Raw genomic sequence first — 21,656 nt, forward strand, 5'->3', positions numbered from 1 at the left:
GCACGAACCAGGCACCAAGGCCAGCTGAAAACACACGTCCTTCGCCCCCCAACAGCCACATGCTCACAGGTTGGAAGTCCGCAGCGGATGGTAAATGGTAAAGATTTTTGTGGCTGGCACACGGCAGAAGCAGCACTCACACTGGCCAAATCCTCCCGCAGTGCAGCCAAAATTCCTGCCAAGGAATCAGCCCAGGTGGTTAACGACTCTGAATTAAATGGCTTGCCATCATGCTGGCATGATTCCCCACGGAGGCACGGGGAGCTTTGCAGCTGATGGCCGTGACTGGGGAGATCTCATCTCCTGGAAAAAGAGGAGGCGTCAACGCCACTGCAGCTTGCTAAAGGTGAGCACAAGCACGGGAGGACATCAGCTCATCTCTGAAAATGGAAGGTTTGGGAATGGGGAAAAGAGCAGACTGCGGTTTGTTTGGAAAAAAAAAATAAATCATCAGCCTTCATCTGATGCTGATGAAAACTGCTTGCTGTTAGCATGGCAGAAAGGCAGCCTCATGACAGGGTGGGAATGGGAAGGGCAATGGGAGTATCTCCTCTCTGAGGGAAAATGCCAGCCCCTCCACCCCTGGGTGCTGCAGCTTGCTGGCTGAGGGTCGGACACCACAAAGCCTGCACCCCTGTAAGGAGGGCTGCCAGGCACTGAATGAATAACACATGCTTAACGAAGGAGCAAGGATTACACCTGGCAAGGCATGAGGGACACAGCCTCATCTCACACTTGAGGCACGCTGGCTGAAGGGATTTGCCAGCTCCATCACCCCCAATGCACGGCACACACGGCACAAGGGAACAGCAAGACTATCAGGAGGAGATTTTGATTTCATGGTCCACCAGAGATAGATGAGAACTTCCTGAATGGGTCCAAGGGCAAGATTTGTTCAGGTTATTTTTCAAAACTGAGAAGATAATAGCAGCAGCTCTTACAGTTCAGTAAAAAAATCAGTGTGTAACATTGAGCAGAGCAGCAGCAAACCTGTTGGAAAGAGCAGCCCTGACCTGGCCAGGTAGAGAGCTCAAAAGCATCTGCGATTGGAGATGTCTAAGATCAGCAATTGACCCTCAGGAAGAAGCTATTAATCATCATTAAGGAGGTTTATGTGCCAAGTGACCGAGAGGCAAACTGTCCTGAGTCTCATGATGTGGATTAGCAAAGAGGGAAAACAGGGCTGGGAGAACAAAAAAGCAAATTGCGTGTGGGCAGCAGGGCTTGCCTGCAGAAATGCCGTGGAGAAGAGCCCAAAGGCGGGCAAGGCTGAAGGAAACAATGGGGGGAACAATGCTGGCAAAGCAGCTTTGTCTTCAGGAAAGTGAGATATTTGCTTTCACTCACTGATGTATCTGCATCTCTGTGGGTGCTCCTTCCTGTGTGTGTGTAATGAGCAGCAAGACGCTAGACGTGGAATACACAATTTCTTTTGCTTTTATTCATTTTCCTTCTAGATAATAATAAGTCTTGCTTTTGTCAAGATCCCTGTTGTCTGGGTAATTTCATCTAGAGATCCTCAAGGAACAGAGATCTCCATATCCCTCAAAGTTTAATATCTTGGTTTTAGCTGGCATATTTTCAAGCAATAACTTATACCACTGAAGGGAAAAAAAAAGTTGACTTATGTTTAATTGGTGTTATACTAATTACTAGCAAAATACATCAGGCAAATACCATGTCTACTCACTTGCTGTCATTTTACGTTCCCTACTCCATCTTCTCTTTCCTCAGCAGCTATAAAACAACACAACATGCTGTTCTGACACATCCCTGAGCAAAGATCAGACCCTACCCCTCTTGCTGCCTCCTTGCTTGTTCACTTCTGAGCAAGGGCATTTTAAAACAGACACAGTCACATAACTGATGGAGAGCTGCTGCTTTCGTGCACCCGTGCCCATGCAGCCCCAGCATCCTGCTTTTCTCTCCCATCCCATTCCCAGCCTCTCCCCTGCAGAGGGATCAGAGCCATCCACAAAAGCCCATTTTGCTTTTTACAACCTGAGTAAGTAAATGGCTGCAGCTAGCCTGAACGTGGCACATGGATGTGCCAGCTGAGCTGCTTTATTCCTGACTCGTGGCACTTTTGCTGGCTCACCCACTGCAGGCTATCTGGGAAGCCCCATACCCGCAGCCCCACGATCCCCAGGCACAGCAAACACGCACAGGCAGCGAAACAAGCAAAGCACACGAGGGGCTGCAGGTGCTTGTAGGAGCTCGTGCTGCTGAGAGCAGGCAGAGGGGATGGAGAGGGACATGGCCACGTGGGCCCCAGCCCCGAGCAGGCTGCAGGGCTGCATCAGCTCACATGAAATGAGCCCTAGATCCTGCCAGGGAGCCTTGGCTTCCTTAGAGGAAAGGCAAACGCAGGGGCCGATACGGTTAGATAACCTCTGAGTCAAAGCAGCCTATCCTTGGTAGCTCTCGCCAGATGCCATGACTAATGTTAGATTTATGGAGTGTCCTCTCTGCAAGTAAAGCAAAGAGCTAGCGTTACAACCACTTAATGGAGGTGACTTCAAATCAGGATGGATGAGAGCTTGTGGGAAGGAGACAGGAAGAGAGATTCATTGATAGTGAGAGCACAAAGGATAAAATCCTGGGGAAGAGCGAACAACTGAGACTGACATTTGACCTGTCTCAATAGCAAAGCTCACGTTGATTTCACTGGGGACAGGAATGAATCCCTTATCCTCTATCTCATGCCGACAAGAGGGATTTTCCATTTGAGGGATCTACAGCTGACCGATCCTTCAAACTCAGGCACATGCTATTTTTATGAGAAAAAAATGCAGTGTGAAGTCCTCAAGAAGCTCAAATAGGAGAGTTCATAAGCTTCTCGGGCATTAAGTTTAAATCCCACACTAATGCAGGTCCCTTTACATGGGAGGAGGTGCTGGCAGGCAGGCAGGCTTATAGAGATGCTCAGGTGCATTCGGAGGCAGATAAAGGGGAAATAACCGAGTTAGATCATAGAGGAGCTGGAAATGGCATGTCAAATTACTTCAAAAGGAGCTTTCTAAGGGAGCAGCTCTTTGAAAACAACAAATAGTCTGGGACTGCTGAGGGATCCTGGTTGTCTGTTGCTTTTACTCTCCATTGCTTATTCTAGTTTAGACGTATTCTAAATCTGAGCTCCGACCTCACCTGGCTGCTCACCGCCCCTCTCCAGAAGTCCTGCTTCCTGCCAGTTCAGCTCCTGAAGGAGCCCCACAGTAGCCAGAATAGCAGAAAGGAATCCAGCAGGACACCAACCTGCTCCGCTCCCCCATCCAGTTTGCCATGCAGCCGGCCGGACAGCCGTGCTGGCGTGACACAGCACGGGGACAGGCATGGGCAAACTGCGACAAGAGGAGGGGAGCTGCCTGTTTTGGCACCTTTGCTAATAAAACACACAGGGTTCTGGCTGTGGTGAGCAGGTTTGGCAACCAAAATGTGCCTAACTCAGCTGCTGGCTGCCTCTCCATCTCCTGTAGATGTCACATGGACCATCTGCAACTGCTCCAGAGCACCTGTCTGAACAGAGACAGGACAATGGGTCTCGAGCTCTGTTCAAATGCGTATTTCAAAGTGTTACAGAAAATGCAAACGAGGAGCCTGAAGGAGCTTCATCCTACCCCTTATTCTGAGACACGTCCTCTCTGGAGGAGCAATACAGGGATGGGGATAGACCCACGCTTTTGTCCCCACTGTAGACTTGATTCTAAGCTTCTTCCAATAACAAAGCTTAATGACCTGGCCCTAAACCTGCAAATAGTTTGTGGATGACAACCTATTACTTGGCAAATAGACTTGGTACTGAAGAAAGGGTGCTTAGATATGGTGCAGATAAGAATAGCTACTGATGACTGGTACACTATGGCATTTGCAGCCATTGCCAGGCGATAGCAAAGAACCTAACCCCTGCGTGGGCTGAGTGGCTGTAACCTACATCACGTCTTGCAGCCGTCACTGTGCAGGTGAAGAGTTCCCTATTTAAATGCCAGAGAGCTGCCAGAGCATGTGCCTGGGCAGGTGAGAGCTGGGAGCCAGCCCCACTGGGATGCCATGGTGGAAGAAAGCATTCCTATCCTGGAGCAGGGACTTGGCATCACCTGGTGGGCTGGGAAATCCTCCCTTGTCTGGGACAGCAGGAGTCTTCTGCCCTGCATAAGCTCATTTACAGGTCCTAGATAACAACTGTCTCCTCCCATCCATTTGCAGTAGGCTCCTCTCTGAAAAGCCTCAGCAATCGCTGCGGAGCTGACCGAGCCTGGTGGCTCCAAAATTGCTCTTACCTGTTTATCTGTTTTGGTTTAATAACACAGAATTTTGAAATCCTTCCAAATGGAAGAAATAATAGATCTAAGAAAAACGACAGGACTTGCTCCACCTGGTTAAGTTCAGAGCAGGAAGAATGCAAAGGACATAAGAGAAGGGAGATGACATTTTCCATCGTCCTCCCACAGAGAGCACGAGGGAATGGAAGATGCCACAGCCCAGCACAGGGCTGGAAAGAATAGCAGAAATCCCAGGAATCCCATTCTGAATGCAGGAGGCACACACACAGCCACAGGGACCGATATATTCTCCAAGAGAAGGCACCTTCCTACTGAAATATGAAGCTTTTGTCTCTGGGGCACTGACTCAGAGCAACTGTCCTGCCCAGATTTTTCATAAGCTGCAGCCACAGTTCAGGGACAGAAAGGGTGAAAAAAGTCATCAGAATCCAGCAGGGAAATTTGGCTCCTTCAAATAACCCCTCTGGAGATGTCCAGGATCTGCCAAGGATCTTTGGAGAACTTCAGGACAATCTTACATGTGCATTACCACATAATCCTGTGAGACAAAAGAGAATGTCAAATAAATTATTAAAGCTATTTTGGACAGCCTCTGAAGCAAGTGGCATCCTCCTCAGAAGGTCTTGAGAGGATTAAAGACATTCTCTGTAGCTGGTAGCGATGTATTTGTTATTGAGTCGGGGGAAGAAAAAACAGCTGTACTGTTCCCCCTGGGATCCTTGGTACAATTAAGGAAGGTGACACGGGTGGTGTGGCATGCCACGGCTGCTCTGACCTGAATGACTCTTTCGCAAGAGACGCTTTACCCAGACAAGGGTGCTGGAAAATATGGAAAAGAAGAAATAGGGTGAGAACGAGTTTGAAATAATAGCTCAGACAGAAATGGCATGTTGAAACCAGGATGATGTAATGCATGACCATTAGCCATCTCTCAGATTGCCTCTCACGATAAGAATCTTTTCCCACACCACTCTTAAGGAGCTATTAGGAAAATCAGACGCTATCTTTTGGGATGAACCAACATTAGGTGAAGAAAGCAGAGAAGCTCATGATTTCTTATTAAGAAATGCAGATGTCTGCAGACCTGAGGACCACTGAGAAACCCAGATATAATTTGTAGAAGCAGACGAGATGTGGAAGATGGTCATAGGGAGCCCTTCGTAACACACACCCTAAACAAAAGCAGGGCTTGGAAACCACTCGTAACAGTGGAACTCCTACAATGGGCAGCTCCAGCCCTGATGTTAGTGAGTGCTAAAAAGCAGGACGCTGCAGATGGGTAAAACTTAAATCCCAAGAAGTCTCAGCTACAGAGTCCAAGCACCAGCCAGACCCAAGCCAGCAGTCAGAGGTGACCTTGTGGTGCCCAGCAGAGGAGACACAGGCATGCAGTGCCAGCCAGAGACCAAATTTCTTTGCTCTAGGAACAGCAGCATTGACTCTGTCCCACCCACATCCAACAAGGTGAGACCTCTCCTGCTACAGAAGGGTCTCAGCGCCCCAGATGTCCTAGCCAGGCTCACTGGTGCTTGGCTGGGAGCAGCACAGAGCCAGCTAGAATCCCACAGCCAAGCAGGGAGCCCAGTCAAAAGCATTCCTCAGCACTCTGCAACAAAGCAGAAATGCTGCAGGGTACGGTTGAAAAAAAATCCGCAGACTGAACATGTGCTTGGAACACTTTCTGCGAGACAAAAGGGACATTTAAAGATAATGCAAAAAAGAAGAATAGGTTTTAAGATCTAGAGACTTCATTCTGGCAGATCTGTGTTGGAGGAGACAAAGTAATTTTTTTTGTCCCATCTGCTGGCTGGAAGGAACAGAACAACAATAATTGCAAGACACTTAGAGAAGCTCATGACCAGGCTGAAACTAAGCAGAAGATGGGGGAGAGCAGCTGCCCAGCACTGCAAAAACATCTCAGCACCACGAGCGTGGAGACAGGGCCCTTGGCTGGGGAGGGCACTCCTGAGCCACCCGTGCTCAACCAGGGTAGATGGTGCACACACAGCCCAGCACCACCAGAAGCAGCTCAGTTTGTGCTCAAAGGCAAGAGGATAAATACCAGCAGCCACATTACGTCTGCGCCCAGTGGTGCTGGGAAGCTGTGGGCCATCATCTGGCTGCATCCACACTGATAAAAGGTTGTTGGAAAATGGGAGGTCATGCGGAGACAGAAATTATACGATGGAAAGGAAGACATGAGCTACAATCAGACATGTAGCAAAGGGGAGAGGGAGGAAAAATCTCCCCAGGCTGCCTGGAAGGGCTGCCAGCAAGCAGCACGTACATCCAAGCCCTGCCAGATGTTGCTGCTGCCCAGGAATGGGGCTGCAGGGCCACGGTGGCATCGTGAGCAGATGGCCGTGGCTGGGAAGAACCAGAGGAAGGGTGGGAGGAAAGGAAGAGAGACCCAGCTGCCAAAACGTCTTGCCTTGGCTCTGCTCGCAGAAAGAGACTTCACTCAGCTCGAGTGTATCAAAAAGAACTTTAGATGTTGACTTGCTTGCACGTGATCTACAAGCATGCATGAAGTGAGGCATCTTCTGATACTGTCAGGTTCAATGGAAAGAAATGGAAGCTAGAGCTGCTCAAGTGGAATTTTAAGCACAGGCTTGTGAAATTGGGGGCAGAGAGGACCCGCAGCTGGAATAGCTCACCGGGGCTCTCACACGCTCGCCACCAGCCTGCTGTCACAGCCGGATCTGTTCAAAGCAGCGCTCCCGCTCAGCCACGGCGCGCTGCCAAAGTCGCAGGGTCAAACTGTATGACCTGCATCACAGGCAGGTTGGACGAGCTGCTCCTCCTGCCTTTGCCATCAACCCACCAATCGTTCTCACAAAAAAAAGAAAGAAATCCAGACCAAAAGGGTCTTATTAAGCCCAGCAGCCAAGCTCTGGGAATGGTGTTTCAATTCACTCACCCGGGCTGAGCTGAGGTGCCTTCGGAGTGGGGCCGAGCACGCAACCCAAGCAAGCCTCCCAGGAAATGCAGATAAACGTTTTATGCATCATCCCCCACCCATGATGGAGTTCCTTTCCTGGAAGGGGAGCTGTGAGGATCAGCTCATTAACATCTGTGAAGTACAGATACTACTGCACTAAGTGCATTGCAAAAGCTCACAGGATGATTGTTAATTACAGATTCAGTGTGGGGTTGTAATGGCATGCATTAAGAGTGGCATGGGGTCCCCACTTTAAATAATGGGGATAAAGCAAATTCAACATTTCCCCTGTTCTGTGAGCTAAAGAACATGACTCAGAAATGCTTCAACCACTATGTTTTCATCTCAGGTACCTCCACACCACACAGAATGGAGAGCAACAGCCCTCGGGTACACATCTCCTAACAGCTTTCATGTAATGCTTCCTAAATTGCAGTTTGGTCCTACAGTCTTACCAAATTCCCACCACAGGAGAAAGGAGAGAGCACAGCACCTGCACCATGCAGCCTCCGTGTGTGCTACGATGGGGCAGATCCTTTGCAGCACAGAATCGCTCCCAGGCTCCTTACCAAAGGCTCCCTTTAGCCAGGCAGCAGGAGCAGCTGTCCTTAGGGAAGGCAACTGGTAGCCACGTGGGAGACCGAGCCCAGCATCCTCACAGGAGTGGGCAGAGTGGCAAAATGCAGGGGAGGAAGCAGTGGGCAGCTAGATAAAATAGCAGGGATGACAAATGCCAGTGATGACTGGGGAGCTGGCACGTCAGTGCCAAGATACTGGAGAAGTCTCCATCAGTAACATCATAATTCCTCCTGAAAAGGACCTGGCTCAGCCCCTGCAATACAGCATTTTACTGCAGTCTGCAGAGTAAAAGGTGTCCAAAAAAGGAGGACACTGATTTGTGTGTTAATCAAGTGAAGAACCATCTACAAAGAAGAGGCATGGATCTGTCTTCCAGTTGAAGAGCTATAAATAGCCTTGCATACTTGCTTATCAGATTGGTTCGGCTGCAGGGATAATCTCCTGGAGAAAGCAATGGAAGCCCTGTTATGTTGGATATTTATAACTAGATGAAAGCCTAGAAAATGCACAGTCGTGTCAGTCTTGAGCTCGTGCCGCGAGATAGGGTGTGTGGGATCCAATTAGTCTCTTCGGTTTAATATAAGGTCAAGAGCAGCTTAGTCTTCCCAGCACCACGAGAACAGGGCCTGGCCCCCCGGTGGGGCTGCTGCCGCTCGAGTGGCTCCGGGAGCACAGTGAGATGCTCCCCATGGGGATATGATGGTCCCACACCACTGCTGCTGGGGGGCACAGTCTAACCCTTCCCTAGGCAAAGGAGACAAATTTAATGTCACAGCAAGGTCTGGGGCAGGCCATGTGAAACACAGCCCCAACAAACCAACGCGACATGATGGATACCTCATGATGGCCAAACAGCACGGCCCAACGCCAGGCTCCCCTCACAGCCCTGACCCCAGCCCCTCACAGTCACTGAACTGCCTCTGCCAGATTATCTGCAGTGCACCAGGACTACAAGGTTAATCCCCAGAGCCGTGCCCTACCATGGCCTCTGCGTGGAGCAGGGTTTGTGGAGGGCAGGACGGCTGCTGGCAGCACCGGAGCAGCCAACATGCAGGGAGCAGAACAGGCTGGGGGCGTCCCTAGGAGCCTGTGCACACCTCTGTCCTGCCTGACTTTGTTCGTGCTGAGGTATGGTGACTCCTGTCCTCTGAACACCCACAGGTCCATTATACCCATGCCATCCCCTCAGGGAGGCACCAAACACTGCAGGGACTACAGAGTGCCCACCCTGTCTTCTGCCACAGCCCCTCCAGGTTCTCCTCTCTCACCTTGCGCCTCCCTCATCTTTTCCAGGTCACCCTTCCCCTTCAAAGGCTCCAGCCTTCCTCTCCCAGCCCCACAGCCACCACCACTCCTCCTACACCCATCGGGGCAGCCACCTGCAGCTCCCTGCACGCCTGCCTTCAGCCTCCCGCATGCACATGGCTGGTACCCAAGGACACCTGAGGAGCCCGCTACCACTGTCCTGCAGCAGGGCTCCAGAAGAGTCTCCACACTGCTCTTCCCAGCAGACTGGCTGGTACTTTAGGGAAGAAAGGGGTCTGTAACACGCTCCTAGACAGGAGGGTGCCCCATATTGCTGGAGCAACGCATGGATTTGGGAGTCTTGCCAGACCTGGCACCATCTTGCATTGCTTCTACGATCCCAGCACAGGAATTCCAGCATCCCCCAAGGAACTCACCTGGGGAGAAGGGGCAGATGCTCTGCTAGACCTTCAGGACCACAAATTGCTCTGGGCCCACCACATTCCTTAGGAAGGGGACCCAGCAGATTTCCAACTCTGAGACTATCTGAACACACTCCCAGTCCTGTCCCAAAGTCAAGGACACTCCCAGAAGTAGGAGACTTTGGGAAGATCCTTCACATTACCTCTCCTTCCCCTCCCAGAGGTTGCTTTGAAATTGCCAGCTCCCCCTCAGTACAAGAGCACAAAAGGCAGCAGGTACAGGAACGTAGATGTTATGTGCACAGCCAGAGCCAAGCCCAAGGAAGCAACTTAAGCTGGCCAGAGAAGATAGCTCGGGGAGTGGGCTGGTTGAGGGTAGCCAGGCAGGCAGCACAGAGGCAGCACAAGGAGCAGAACCGGGGGCAAAGCTGTGCCAGGGCAGGGGAAAGCCGGCTGTCCCACCGTGAGGCTGCTGGCACTGCCAGGGGGTCCTCAGCTGCAGAGGGACCCGAGGGCTTCCAAAGACAGGACATGTCACCCTCAGCTCTTCCACCCCTGCTCTTGTATCCTCCACTCTATACATCCCCTACACCACTGAACATCCTCTCCCTCTGCTCCCTGGGGGCTTGGAGCTGCAGGGCGTCCCCTGTCCTCTACTTTGCCATGGGGGCTGGCACCCACAGGACCCCCAGCTGCAACCTCACCACTGGCTGGGCTACAGCCTCCTCGCTGCCATCTCAGAGCAGCCTTTTGGGACCCCTCTCTCTACATTGTGCCAGGCCCTTGTCTCCCCCCCTTCATCTCCAGGCCTCCTCGCCCTCACCCCTCTCCCCACCCCACCGCATCCTTGCTGCTCCCTTGCTCTCAGCCTCGCCTCTGCTCCAGCCCCCCAGCCCCACCAGACTGCACGGGGCAAGCCTGTCCTGACCCAGACCTCAAGGCATTGAGGCTGAAGGAGGTCCCCAGGAAGGGTGCAGAGCCACGTGCCGCCAGCACCTACCGTTCTCGGGGTGCTCCATCTCCCCAATGCTGCCGTCAGGCGTGGTGCGCTCGTAGTGGTCCTCGGGCAGGGCCAGCGGCCCGATGCGGGGTCCCGATGATGATTTGCTGCTCGGGGTCTCCGACTCCTCCAGCCCGCTGTCGTAGTAGCTGTGCTGGGAGGGGTCCTGCAGGTCCTGGGCCTGGCTGGCCGCAGAGAACGTCACTCGGCGATGAGGTAACTGGAGGAAGAGATAAGCCGATGTGTCAGCCAGGCAGCAGGCAATGATACAGGGTGAGAGGTCGGCAGTTCTGACCCCAAATCGGAGGCAGAGCTCCTGGCAGCAGTAGGGAGCAGCACCAGCCCCCTGCCAGGGCTGCAGGCTCCATCCTGGCTGGGAGCACCCCCTGTGCACTTTAGCCCAGCATCTCCTCCAGCTCCAGCCTCCATTGCCACCCACGGAGGACACCAAGTCCCCAGACATGCTCAGGGCAGGCTCCCCGCTGGCACAGGGCCCCGGGTGGGCAGCTGGCCCCCACCCCACCCTCATCAGGCATCCTCACCTTGCTGCAGACCTCCCACACGCCCTTAATGCTCTCGGAGACCCACCTCTGCCGAGAGCCTCTCTAATGGGATCAGTGCTCAGCACAAGGCCCCCGGTGACACCCTCCTCACCTTCCAGCCTCTGCCATCTCTCATTGCAACACTCTCCCATCAAGGGTCACAATCGCTTCTTTTGTCTGCTCGTTAAACATTTCAAAGCCCTACTTCACGCTTGCTCTCTCCCCAGCCTTGCCTCATGCTAGGGAGGAGCTCATTGCAAACAGCCATTAAGCTGCATCATCAGCCTCCTCAAATCCTTCCAGAAAATCCCTCTTTGTCATGATTACCGAGGAGCAGAAAGGGTAGCTCGAGTTCACAGGGCAAAAGCAGGATGATGAGAACACAAACACCGAGAGAGAATGACACACAAAATCAACATGGGAAGGAGCCGCTCGACGGGACCGGAACGTGGTGGGGAGGCAGAGGAGCCAACACGCTGAAAGACAGCACGATTTAGGCTAAATACCTTTTCTGCTGCAGCCTTTACTAAAATCGAGTGGCAATCAGGCGTCCCACACAGCTAGCACCAACGAGGAAGGGGAAGGAATCAAACCTAACCAAGGGAAGGAACACACAGGGAGCATTTAAATGAGCTAGCTGCTTTTAGGTTGGTTGGGCCTGATTAAATTCACCCCAGGTGCTTAGAGACCTGATTTAAGTAACTTCAGAGCTGTTAGGGCTTTTTTTTTGTTTTTTTCTTTTTCCTTTTTTTTTTTTTTTTTTTTTAACTTTTTTTTTTTTTTTTTCCTAAGGATTTGTAGAAAATGAGGGAGGCTCCAGAAGAGTGGAAGAGAGCTAAAATAGCGCCTGTCTATAAAGATGAGAAAAAAGAAGAGCTGGAGAATTATAAAACAGTTAGCTTAATTTCAGTTCCTGGAAAAATACTGAAACAGATAAAAGAACTCTTTGTAAGTACCTACAAGATAACAAGGAAATGAGTAACAGCCACTGTAGGTTTGTCACAAACAAACATGTCAAGGCATTGAACTTCTTCCTTTGAAAAGACATCAGGCCTCGTGGATGGAGGAGGAGCAGTAAATGTTATGTCTTGGCTTTAGGAAGTTTTCTGACACTATTTTAGATGATATTCTCATAAGTAATGCAGGAAAATAGTGTAGGTGCAGCATAGTACTTCTCTGCCTTGGTAATATAGTGCATTTCGCTGCAGGGTGGATGCAAAGCATTTAGAAAGTCGTACTCAGAAAGTAATTACTGAAGACAGGTCTTTCAGCTGGGACGATGTATCAAATGAAATTCTTCGGGTTGTGTCCCGAGTCCATTGCAAGCCTGTATTTTCATTAACTGCTCGGATGACAGATGTGGAATATATCTGTCACATTTGCACACTTGGGAAAAATAATCACCACAGAAGCAGCAGGCTAGCTGAAGGATTGGGGGTTACAGCAGATCATGGGTCGACGATCCATCAGCAGCGTCAAAGCCTCACAAAAAATGTGTCTATATCGGGATGCACAAGCAGGATGTTTGTCTTGAGGTCACCCAGGGACCTGTCTGTGCCGCTGGGCTGTGCCATGGAGCCCCAGACAATCCACGAGGGCTCCGTGGGTTGCCTGCAGTAAAGCAAACAAACAGCCTGCGTAGCCCCAGCTAAGTAGGCCTCCTACCAAGGAGGATTGCTTCTACCTGCAGGACACCTCTTGCGGAGGCTGGACCCTGCCTAGAGGCCCTGCACGGGCTCTGCTCCTCGCTGCGTGGCACAGCCGGGCTCCGGGCCCCACCGTGCTGTGACCAGTGCGCTTCCAAAATAATAGCAGCTTGTGTCTGGCTGAAGCTCCCTGCCCGGAGAGCCTTGTTCTGGAGTCGTGGAAAGACACTGGCTCCGTTTGTCTGGCACAGGCTTGCAGAAATTGGGTTTTGTCTGACCCTTCTCTGCGAGGTTAAAGAGCCTTTCAGCCAGCAGCGTTCTCTGCACAAGAAGCTGCTTGTGCAGGGCAACCAAGGCACCCCTCGATCTTCTGCTGTGAAGTTAAACAAACTGGCTTCCATAAGCCTCAACCTGCAAGGCAGTTTTTGAGCCAGCAAGTCCATTCTGTGGCCCACATCCTGGCTTGTTCATCGGGGTGATCCCTATAACAGGGAGACCACCTCAACAGAGCTTTCCTTCTGCTCCCACCTCTCGGTATCTTTCCCCGAGGGCAACGTTAGCCCTTTGGTCCATTCTGAGCTCCTCATGCTGTGTGACCCTTAATTCATTTTAGAGCTGCTGCTTTCCAGGATACGCAGCAGCATTCCCTGTTTCTCAACATACAGCTTTGCATTTGGCTGCGTTAAAATGCACTTTGTTTAAATGGGCCCAGTTTACCAAGCAATCTGGATCGCTCTGCATGACTGCTCTATCCTCATCATGATCTCCCACTCCACCAATCTCCATGTCAGCTGCAAATTTTATCAGCGGTGATTTTATATTTATTTCCAGATCGTTGATTGCAACATTGAATGGCAGCGGGCACCGTCGTGCTGCCGAAGAGCTCCTCCAGGAGAACCTGGTTCCACCAGGACTCCCAGCCAGCGCCTGCTATTCTCCTCAAAGCTGCTGATAAACCAGATCTTCATCTAGCTGACAATGCCTCACATTTAATGAATAGTGTTAATTCAAAATAATAATAATAATAACATAAAGCATTATCAACTCAGCGTCTTCATCAAACTCCGGGGCGATCAGCTGCACGCTGTAATCGTGCATGAGCGCGAAGCTCCCTGCTGGAGCCCTGCCGCTGCAGCCCCGCCAGCACATCTGGCACGGATCCTGCTCCTCGCGGTGGCCAGGAGCAGATGCCCAAGGAGAGAGGCTCAGGAGCCGGACCCAGCATGCAAGGACGCTGCCCGGCATCCTTTCCCATCACACGGTGCTGACTGGCGTCAGCTCTGTTTCCATCACCAAGTCCCCCGCCGGGGCTGTTAACCCAGCCCTTCCCGGGCAGCGTGGTTGCACCCAGTGCCCCCTCGCCGCTCCAGCTGGCCCATGGCATTATTCCAACTCTTGCTGTTCCAAGAAGACGGTATTTTGGATGTCTTTCTCGGCTATCAGCGCATTGGCAGGTACCGCATCCTGCCTTGTTCCGTCTCGGTCCAAATTACTAGAACTACTTACTGAATACTTTTGCATTTTTCTACATAATTAACAATTTTGCTGTCTCCATTTGGAAATGACAATTGCTGGTGCTGCCTCCTCCTAGTGCATTTTTAAAGTGCTCCTTATTGTGTTCAGCTTGTCAAAATTGATTTTCCCCCAATGTTTTTTGGCTTTCCCTGTCATTTTTTTACACTCCAAAACTACTAATTTCTACTAATTGTTATATGCTTCCCCCTCCCCTTTGTTTGCTGGTATTTATTGCTTTTCCGTTTCTAACTGCTGCCTCCACTTTGCTACTGCTCTAGAACAGCCCCCACGGCATCCTGCAGCAACAACCCCCTCGTACAGCCCCACCATGGGGCTTCTTCATACATTTCTCCATCATGAGGGTCCCCAGGACAGACCACGGCTGCTGGAGGGGACCCAGGAGACCCCCTCTGCTCCCCACCTCCTCTCGGCTTCATTGCAAACATCCCCAGCTCGCAGCAGGGCATGCACCAAGCAGATTCTGCTTGCAAACCAGGGGCAACAGGATACGAGGGAGCAGGGTTGGGCCATGCTGTGCCCCAAATGTGTGTATCGCCCCATCACACCACGCCTCCCGTGTGCTGTGGCACGGACCCAGAAATCCCAGAAATCCCAATTTGCACAAAAGGAACCTTAAAACCTGCCCCAGGCGCCCTTTTCCTGCCGACTGGAGCTGTGCAGGCGTGGATTAATGCCAGAGCTGCGGAAACGTCAAAATTGTTAACCCCTTTGCTGCTGCCCCGCCAGCGGGACCGAGGCTGGTCCGGCAGCCTCCACCCATTCCTGCGCCTCCCCAGCTTCTCAGCCTCCCCGGCCTCTCAGCCCGCTGCCAAAGGAGCTTGCTTCCCCGGCCACCGCCACAATGCAGCAACTCACAGGGCTGCGAGTGAAAGGCAATGTCAGACCCGATGCCCAGAATATAAAAATAAGTGACAAGGGAGCCATTGTGGCCCAGGAGTTAGCCAACTTCAGATTAATTCACGAACCTCCTCTCTCCTTTAAAAGCAACCTGGAGCTCTGCGACGTCCCTGGTTACAGTAAAAAATAAGAAGATAAGCACCGGGACCCTGCCCAAAACCACAGAGCTCTGACTTTTTGCATACAGGGGCTTTGCTGCATGCGGGAATTATTTTATTTGTTAGCATTGTGCCTGGAAGCTCCACGGTAATGCAACGCAGGCTCTGGAGCAGGATGCTGAGGGGAATATGGAAACCAAATCCAGAGGGTCTAGGAAAGCAGGACCAGAATTGCCAGGAACAGTTCGGGGCCAGGCTCTGGTGTGAGGAAAGAGGACCCAAGCTCAGCTCGTGGCCATCAGTAGCTGAGTGCTTTACAGCTCGTCCGAGCAGCTGCGGGTGTGCCTGCTGGTGTTCTGCACGGGGCGGACAGCCCTTCCCCTTCCTGATCTACCCGTTTGGCCTCCCTGAGGGCGGTTTGCTGGGGCCACCTCTGCCACATCTACCGTGGTTGCACAAGGCACGTTAGCAATGGGGCCGCCAGCTCTGGTCCCCCCAAAGTCCATGAGGTTTTGGCTGGTGGCTCTGCTCTGCTCCTCGTGCCCACCCCTTTCCCTGTGTCTGAAGAGAGTTTTTTCCCAACAACCTTCTAACTCCTTGGCTGTGGACAGAGGAGGCCACAGAAGGAACCCACAACTGCAGGGAAGACGCAGAGGACCCCACGCAGATTGCTCTTCCCAAAAGCAGGCATTATTTGAGAAGCACCTGCTCGCTCTTCTGCGTGACTGCTTGCATGGCTTCCGTTTCTGGCAATTAGCGAGTGCTGACCTTGCATTCGGAGGAGAGGTGTTACCAGTCCTGCTGAAATAATGATGGCAGAACAGCCGTCCTGAAATGGACATCAGATCCCGAGGTGCTATTTAATGAATAAGTCTGGGTGAAATGTGGGCTGACTCTGCATAGGTGCCCTGAAGCCTCCCAAAATTTGCATGCTGCTCAAAGAAGCCGCCAAAGCCCGGTGCCAACCTGCCTGGTCAGATCGAATTTATCTAACTCATAGCAAGATCTAACGCAATTAGAAACCCATTTAGACAGCCTCGGGACAGAGATTGCCTAACCTCTCAGCCTATCAGAGCTCCAAGCCCATCAAGGATGTGCAATTTGGCTTTTCTTTGTTTGAAATGAGGACTGGAAAGGAAAATATGGAAATAAATCATCTGAAGGGTGAATCATAAAATCTAAAGGGGTCATAATCTTTATGGGATAATGTCTAAATTGTACTGACCATGGTGTCCTGAAATGCCTATCACCTTCAAGCTGATAATAGAGACATTCTGTAGATGGTTGGTACAGAGCAGAAATCGCTCGGGACACAGGAGGAGGTCTCATCATCGCATTACAACCATCTGAAGATCCCAGGGAGCAAAAGGTTCCAGGACTGGGAGAAACACTTGAACAAAGCCCTCAAGGAATCCAACAGCTGCCGAGTGGGAAAATAATGCTGGGAAAATAATGAGCTAATCTAGCTCCCAGTTGCACCCAGTGGAGCTGACAGATAGCACGGAGGGCTCTGGGGAGAGCAGGGGGTCCCCAGCAGTAGACTCAGGCCTCTTAAAGAGAGAACCAGGGATGCTTCAGCAGAAGACTCTGCTTGGAGAACACGACAATTTGCTGAAATCAGATCTTCTTGCAAATGGGCTTCTCGTTTCAAAGCCAGGGCAAGGAGAGTGTAAATAGGAAAAAAAAAATGATGTTCTTGCAAAGGTAATTTTCACTTCAGAATTCAAACCTAGTACTCGTTACAAAATTAAATGAAAAAGTCAGCCAGAAATTTTGCCTCTATAAATTATGAGGAAATCTATCTATCTATATCTATCTATCTCACTATCTATCTTTCTATCTACTCCTCTCTATATCCATCTGTCTATATACCTACCTATCTATTTTCTGTTGACTGATTTCATCCAAAATGATTATCAATTCTTTCTGGTTTGTTTTGAAGTGTAAAATTCTCCCTGATGTCAAGCCTGTTTCCTAACCAACTCTGTTTCCATCGGCAAAGGGCAGAAGCTTCTCCTGGTTGTTCGAGGAATCGTGTCTGATCCACGAGCCTGTGCCCTGCAGCTCTGGACCTCAGCAGAGCCCTGAGGTCGGTGCTCTGCAACCAAGCTCGCCTGGTGACAATTCTGGGTTGGATAAGAGCTATTGCCCTCATTTGGAGTGGTCAAAAAGGTGAGACAAGCAACATGGACAAGCTTTGGTCCCCTTATATCTGGCATCTCTTGCTACCATGGGATACGTATGGATGAGCAGGGAGGTGTTTTGGCTTGGAGGAGGGCTGTGGGGCAGGGACCAGGAGGAGCCTTGGAGGGATCCAGGCAGAAGGGAGGCTGCACCCAAAAAAGTGTGGGCAGAAGGGAAGCGCCCTTGTCATGCCCTGGGTTGTGAGCTGCACCCACGTGTACCTGACAGCAATCAGAATCCTGCCCAGCATTGTGTCTAAGGCCCGAGCTGGTTCCCAGCATGAAAAATGAAGGTGTGGTTGGACAAGAGAGGTTTGACTGCCCATTATAAGCAGGAATTTTGAGGGAGGCCACTGAAGAGGGAAGGTGGAAGGTGCAAAGCCTGTTGCAATGTTGTCTCTGGCATGACAGGCAAGAAGAGCAAGGGGAGTCACACCAAAGGGAGCCAGCTGGGCGAGGACACTTGTGAAATGCACGTGTCTCGCCCAGTGTCAGGATCTCTCAGCATGAGGCTCTTGTAGGCCACAACTTCAGGGTCCTTTTTGCCCCCTGAGGATGTCCCAAGTGCCTGCCCCTCTCCATTCCCCTGTAAAACCGCAGTTCTAAAGAGCAGTGAGTGGAAGGATGCAGGCTGTGGAGCACATCTCAGAGGACCGGCTTCTGCTTCACGTCTTTCCTGTGCAGAGCCCACTTATACAACAATCTTCCCAGATGAGCAAGAGAGTCAGAAACATCCCAGCTACACCCTAATGGTATTGCAGATCTGCTGTCCTTAATTTAATCCCCGATCCAGTTCTCAAATCCTGTCAGGTCCTGGTCCAGACCTTGCAGATTGTGGCTCTTAAAAAAATTCCTGGACACTAAAGGTTCCTGAGCTCTGCTCTCTGTGCAAGAGATGTTCCCTAATAAACTGTCATCTTCTTGAAATCCCAGGGAAAAGCAGCCTGAGCCCCTCCAGGCACCTTGAATCAGTGTTACAACACCCTGAAAGGTCTCACCCAGCCTTGAACAACAAAGAAGGGCTCTTCAGACATCTGAAATACTGATTTCCCTTCTAGTGGGCTTGAGCACATTTGATGAAAAAGCAGAAAGATTAACAGATTAGTGTAAGGGAACATCAGACATCATATTAGCAAGATGTTTAAAGCAGGATTGCAGTCTGAGTTCAGACAAGCCATACCCCCGCAGCAGGGACTGATATCTGTCAGATCCTCCCTGGCAGCAGCTTTGCAGATGCTCAAGAGCACGGGGGAGTTGGGAGCATGTGAAAACCAGGCCATGTGGGAGCAAAATAGCTCCAGGCTTTCAGGTTGCTTGGGCCTTCAGAGATCTCTCCGAGGAGCCGAATCAGGGCACGCTGCTCCGGCTTGGTTGCGATGGAGCAGGATCAGTCCTGTGGGAGAGGTGGCGAATTGCTGCCCTCCCAAAATGATGGCCCTAAAGATGGCTTTGATGAATCCTGCCGAGGTGCGCGGTGCCGTGCCTTGATGGCAGAGCAGGCACCGTGCTGGCAAGGAGAGGCTCAGAAGGGGGTTTTGCTAACGGGGGGCACCTTTTGTGGTCTCCGGGCAGGATCCTTGGGGCATGGCTGAAGCTGGCTGTAAGATAGGGGTTGCTCTGTGGGCTTTGCCCTGCCCTCATGTAGGTCACTGCTCTCCCCCACCCCGTATCCTGCGAGCATCCAAAGGACTGCCCACCGTAGATGCCATTGGTGTAAAATAACTGGGAGTTTTTGAGGGATCTTGGAGAGTTTTCTTTCTCAAGGGCCTCCAGGGTGAAGACTGAGACCTCCCAAACCCTCCAGAAAATTGGAGATGGGGTCAATGGGAAACCCGCTGGTGGGGGCAGGGGGCTGAGGGGCCTGAAGCTGGCTCGCAGAGGTGACACCAGGAGGGCCTGATGGACACCACAGCTCGAGGTGACAAGAAGAAGCTGAGGGCCTGCAGCCCCGTTTGGGGGGGGAAACAGAGAGCACAAACCCCACTGAGCTCAACCCTGCCCTGCCCCAGCCAAAGTCAAAGCATCCTGGCCAAGGACAGCTCCTGCATCTTGGGAGAGGGGGGCCGTGGGAAGTCCTGTCTGGAGCAATTGCCAACCACCTTGGTGCCTCCCAGGAGCAGCACTGGGGTTGTGCAAGCACAGCTGGGAGGGCTTGGCTGGCAGGGCATGGGGCAGGAATGCTGCTCTGCCCGGAGAGGGGCCGAGCCTGGGATTCATGGGCATGGCCGGTGTGTGTGGGCATGGAAGGTGGGGAGGGAGGAAAGCTCTTTGGGCTTGCCTGAGGGCTCAGGTCCGGAGCTGTCTTTCAAAAGAACAAAAAAGAGGGGTTTGCTGGGGCCGCACAGGGCCCCCAAGTGCCCAGGAGCTCACCAGCCATGAAGGGCAGCTCCTGCTCTCTGTGCCTCGGGGCGGACACGAGCACCCAGTGGTCACCTCACCACTGCTGCCCCGTGCTGCCGTGGGGCTGCCCTCCCCACCCACAGCTGCCTGCTTTGCTCCATGCACCTTCCCCATCCACCCCACCCCATCCTGCCCTACATCGCCAACCCTCGCATTACCCCAGCCTCCACTCCGTCCCCTCCCAAAATGTCCCAGCCATGTCCTCACCCCACCCTCCACACCCTTCCTTCTGCTCCTGCTGCTGCATCCCACCCCAAAGATGCATCCTCGCTTCTCCCCCCCTTGCAGAGGGATGGGAAAATGCCCAGGAACACATGCTGGCGTTGCAGAAATCTCTCCCCCCGCCCCAATCGGGGTGCCTGATTAAACAGGCTGCAGGCTTGGGCCCTGCTCCAGGCGGGTCCGGGAGCAGCACTGCAGCTGAGAGCCCGGCCGAGCGGGCAGAGCGGTGCCGGGAATATCAATCAGTGCGCCTTGGCCACAGCCAGCGCTTTCATCGCGCTGGGGACCCGCCGGAGCCAGCAGGGACTCAGCAGGGCTCAGCATCCCTCGGGGTTTGGGGAGGGGAAAGCAACCGGGAAAGGGGAGATGGCTGCCTGGGGGGAGCAGGAGGAAGGGGGAGAGAGCAGGGGAGAAAGAAGGAGGGGGCAGGCGTAAATGTGAGAGCTGGAGGAAGAGGGACGGGGAGAGGAACTGGGCATAAATGTGAGAGCAGGGGGGTGAGGGGGACAGGACTGAGAAGCAAAGGGAAGAGGGGAGCAGGCCAGCACCTGGCTCAGCAGGGTGGGAAGGAGGAACCGGCTGCAGCTGGGGCATCCGGGGAGCTGCGAGCCCCCCAGGCCGCCCGGCGTGCAGCAACGGTGAGGAGAGCGCAGGATACAGGGGCTCCATGCAGAGGAAGAGATTAAAGTTATTCTTTGCAAGCCATCAGAGGAGCCAAGGGTGAGGTCCCCAGTGGCAGCAGGGCCAGGGGCCTCAATCAGAAGAAACCCGATGCTCTCCCCAGCGGGACGAGGACGGTCAGGGTCAGCACCAGGTCAGCACCACGGCCCCCTTGGATGCACACCGAGGAGTCGCCGTGCTCCGTACGCCCCACTGTCACCTCTCCGTGTCGTACAGCCTGCATGCAACCCCCTGCCACCTCCTCCTGGGACAGCCTGGTTCCTGCCCCCGTGCCACCTCCTCCTGCAGGCAATGAAGGCTGCGCCCCATTGGCATCACAGCCCGTGGGCAGGGGGTACAGGCTGTGAGCACCCCAACCTGCCCCACTCCTCGCCCCTTTTGCACTCCCCACAGATGCTCAGGGTCCCCTGCCCCACATCCCCAGTGCCCACAACCGCGCTGAACCTGCACCAGCCCCAAATGATGTGGGGAGCAGGAGCTGATTTGCAGACTGGGAAATCTTTCCGGAGCAGGAGAAAACAGGGCAGGTCCCCCCTGAACCCTCTGCTCCATCTGCAGCTCGGCGCTGGATCCATTTATCAGCTCATTCCACGTGAGCGACCTTGAGAAAATCCACTGACCCAGGACGGCAGGAGACTTTCCCAAACATCTGCCAACACCTAAACCTGCAATTTATGGAGACTCTAAGCGAAATTCTACAACAAGACAATTTCATTTCTGTCCATTACAGCTACAATATTCCTCCTATTCCCCCTCACCCGCGGAGAGTAATTAAAGCTGCGCCGTGCTCCCGAGCCTGCAGGCAGGTGCAGGTGTCTCTGCTGAGCTCGCAGCAGCACGCCCAAGCCAACATCACTCCAGCCGGCTTCTGGGGCGGTGGGGGGGCTGCAGTGACCCGGGGCAGCCCCAGCTCTGTGCAGCCGTGAGAGGATAAAGGAGAAAAAAAATTAAAAAGTACAAAAAAATGCCCCAAAGGATGGAGGC

The 21,656-nt window shown here is 52.6% G+C and overlaps 1 protein-coding gene across 2 annotated transcripts in view; it reads right to left on the minus strand.

Annotated features, from left to right (window-relative positions):
- Nucleotides 1-21,656, minus strand: part of PCDH1 (protocadherin 1) — a 46,059-nt gene that overhangs the window by 13,079 nt on the left and 11,324 nt on the right. For both annotated transcript variants that reach the window (XM_032196788.1, XM_032196789.1), the window contains exon 4: nt 10,468-10,687. In XM_032196788.1, coding sequence (XP_032052679.1) covers nt 10,468-10,687 — 220 coding nt within the window. The remainder of the gene's footprint in view (nt 1-10,467; nt 10,688-21,656) is intronic.

Source organism: Aythya fuligula, chromosome 14 (assembly GCF_009819795.1).
Source record: "Aythya fuligula isolate bAytFul2 chromosome 14, bAytFul2.pri, whole genome shotgun sequence".
NCBI classification, from domain to species: Eukaryota; Metazoa; Chordata; class Aves; order Anseriformes; family Anatidae; genus Aythya; species Aythya fuligula.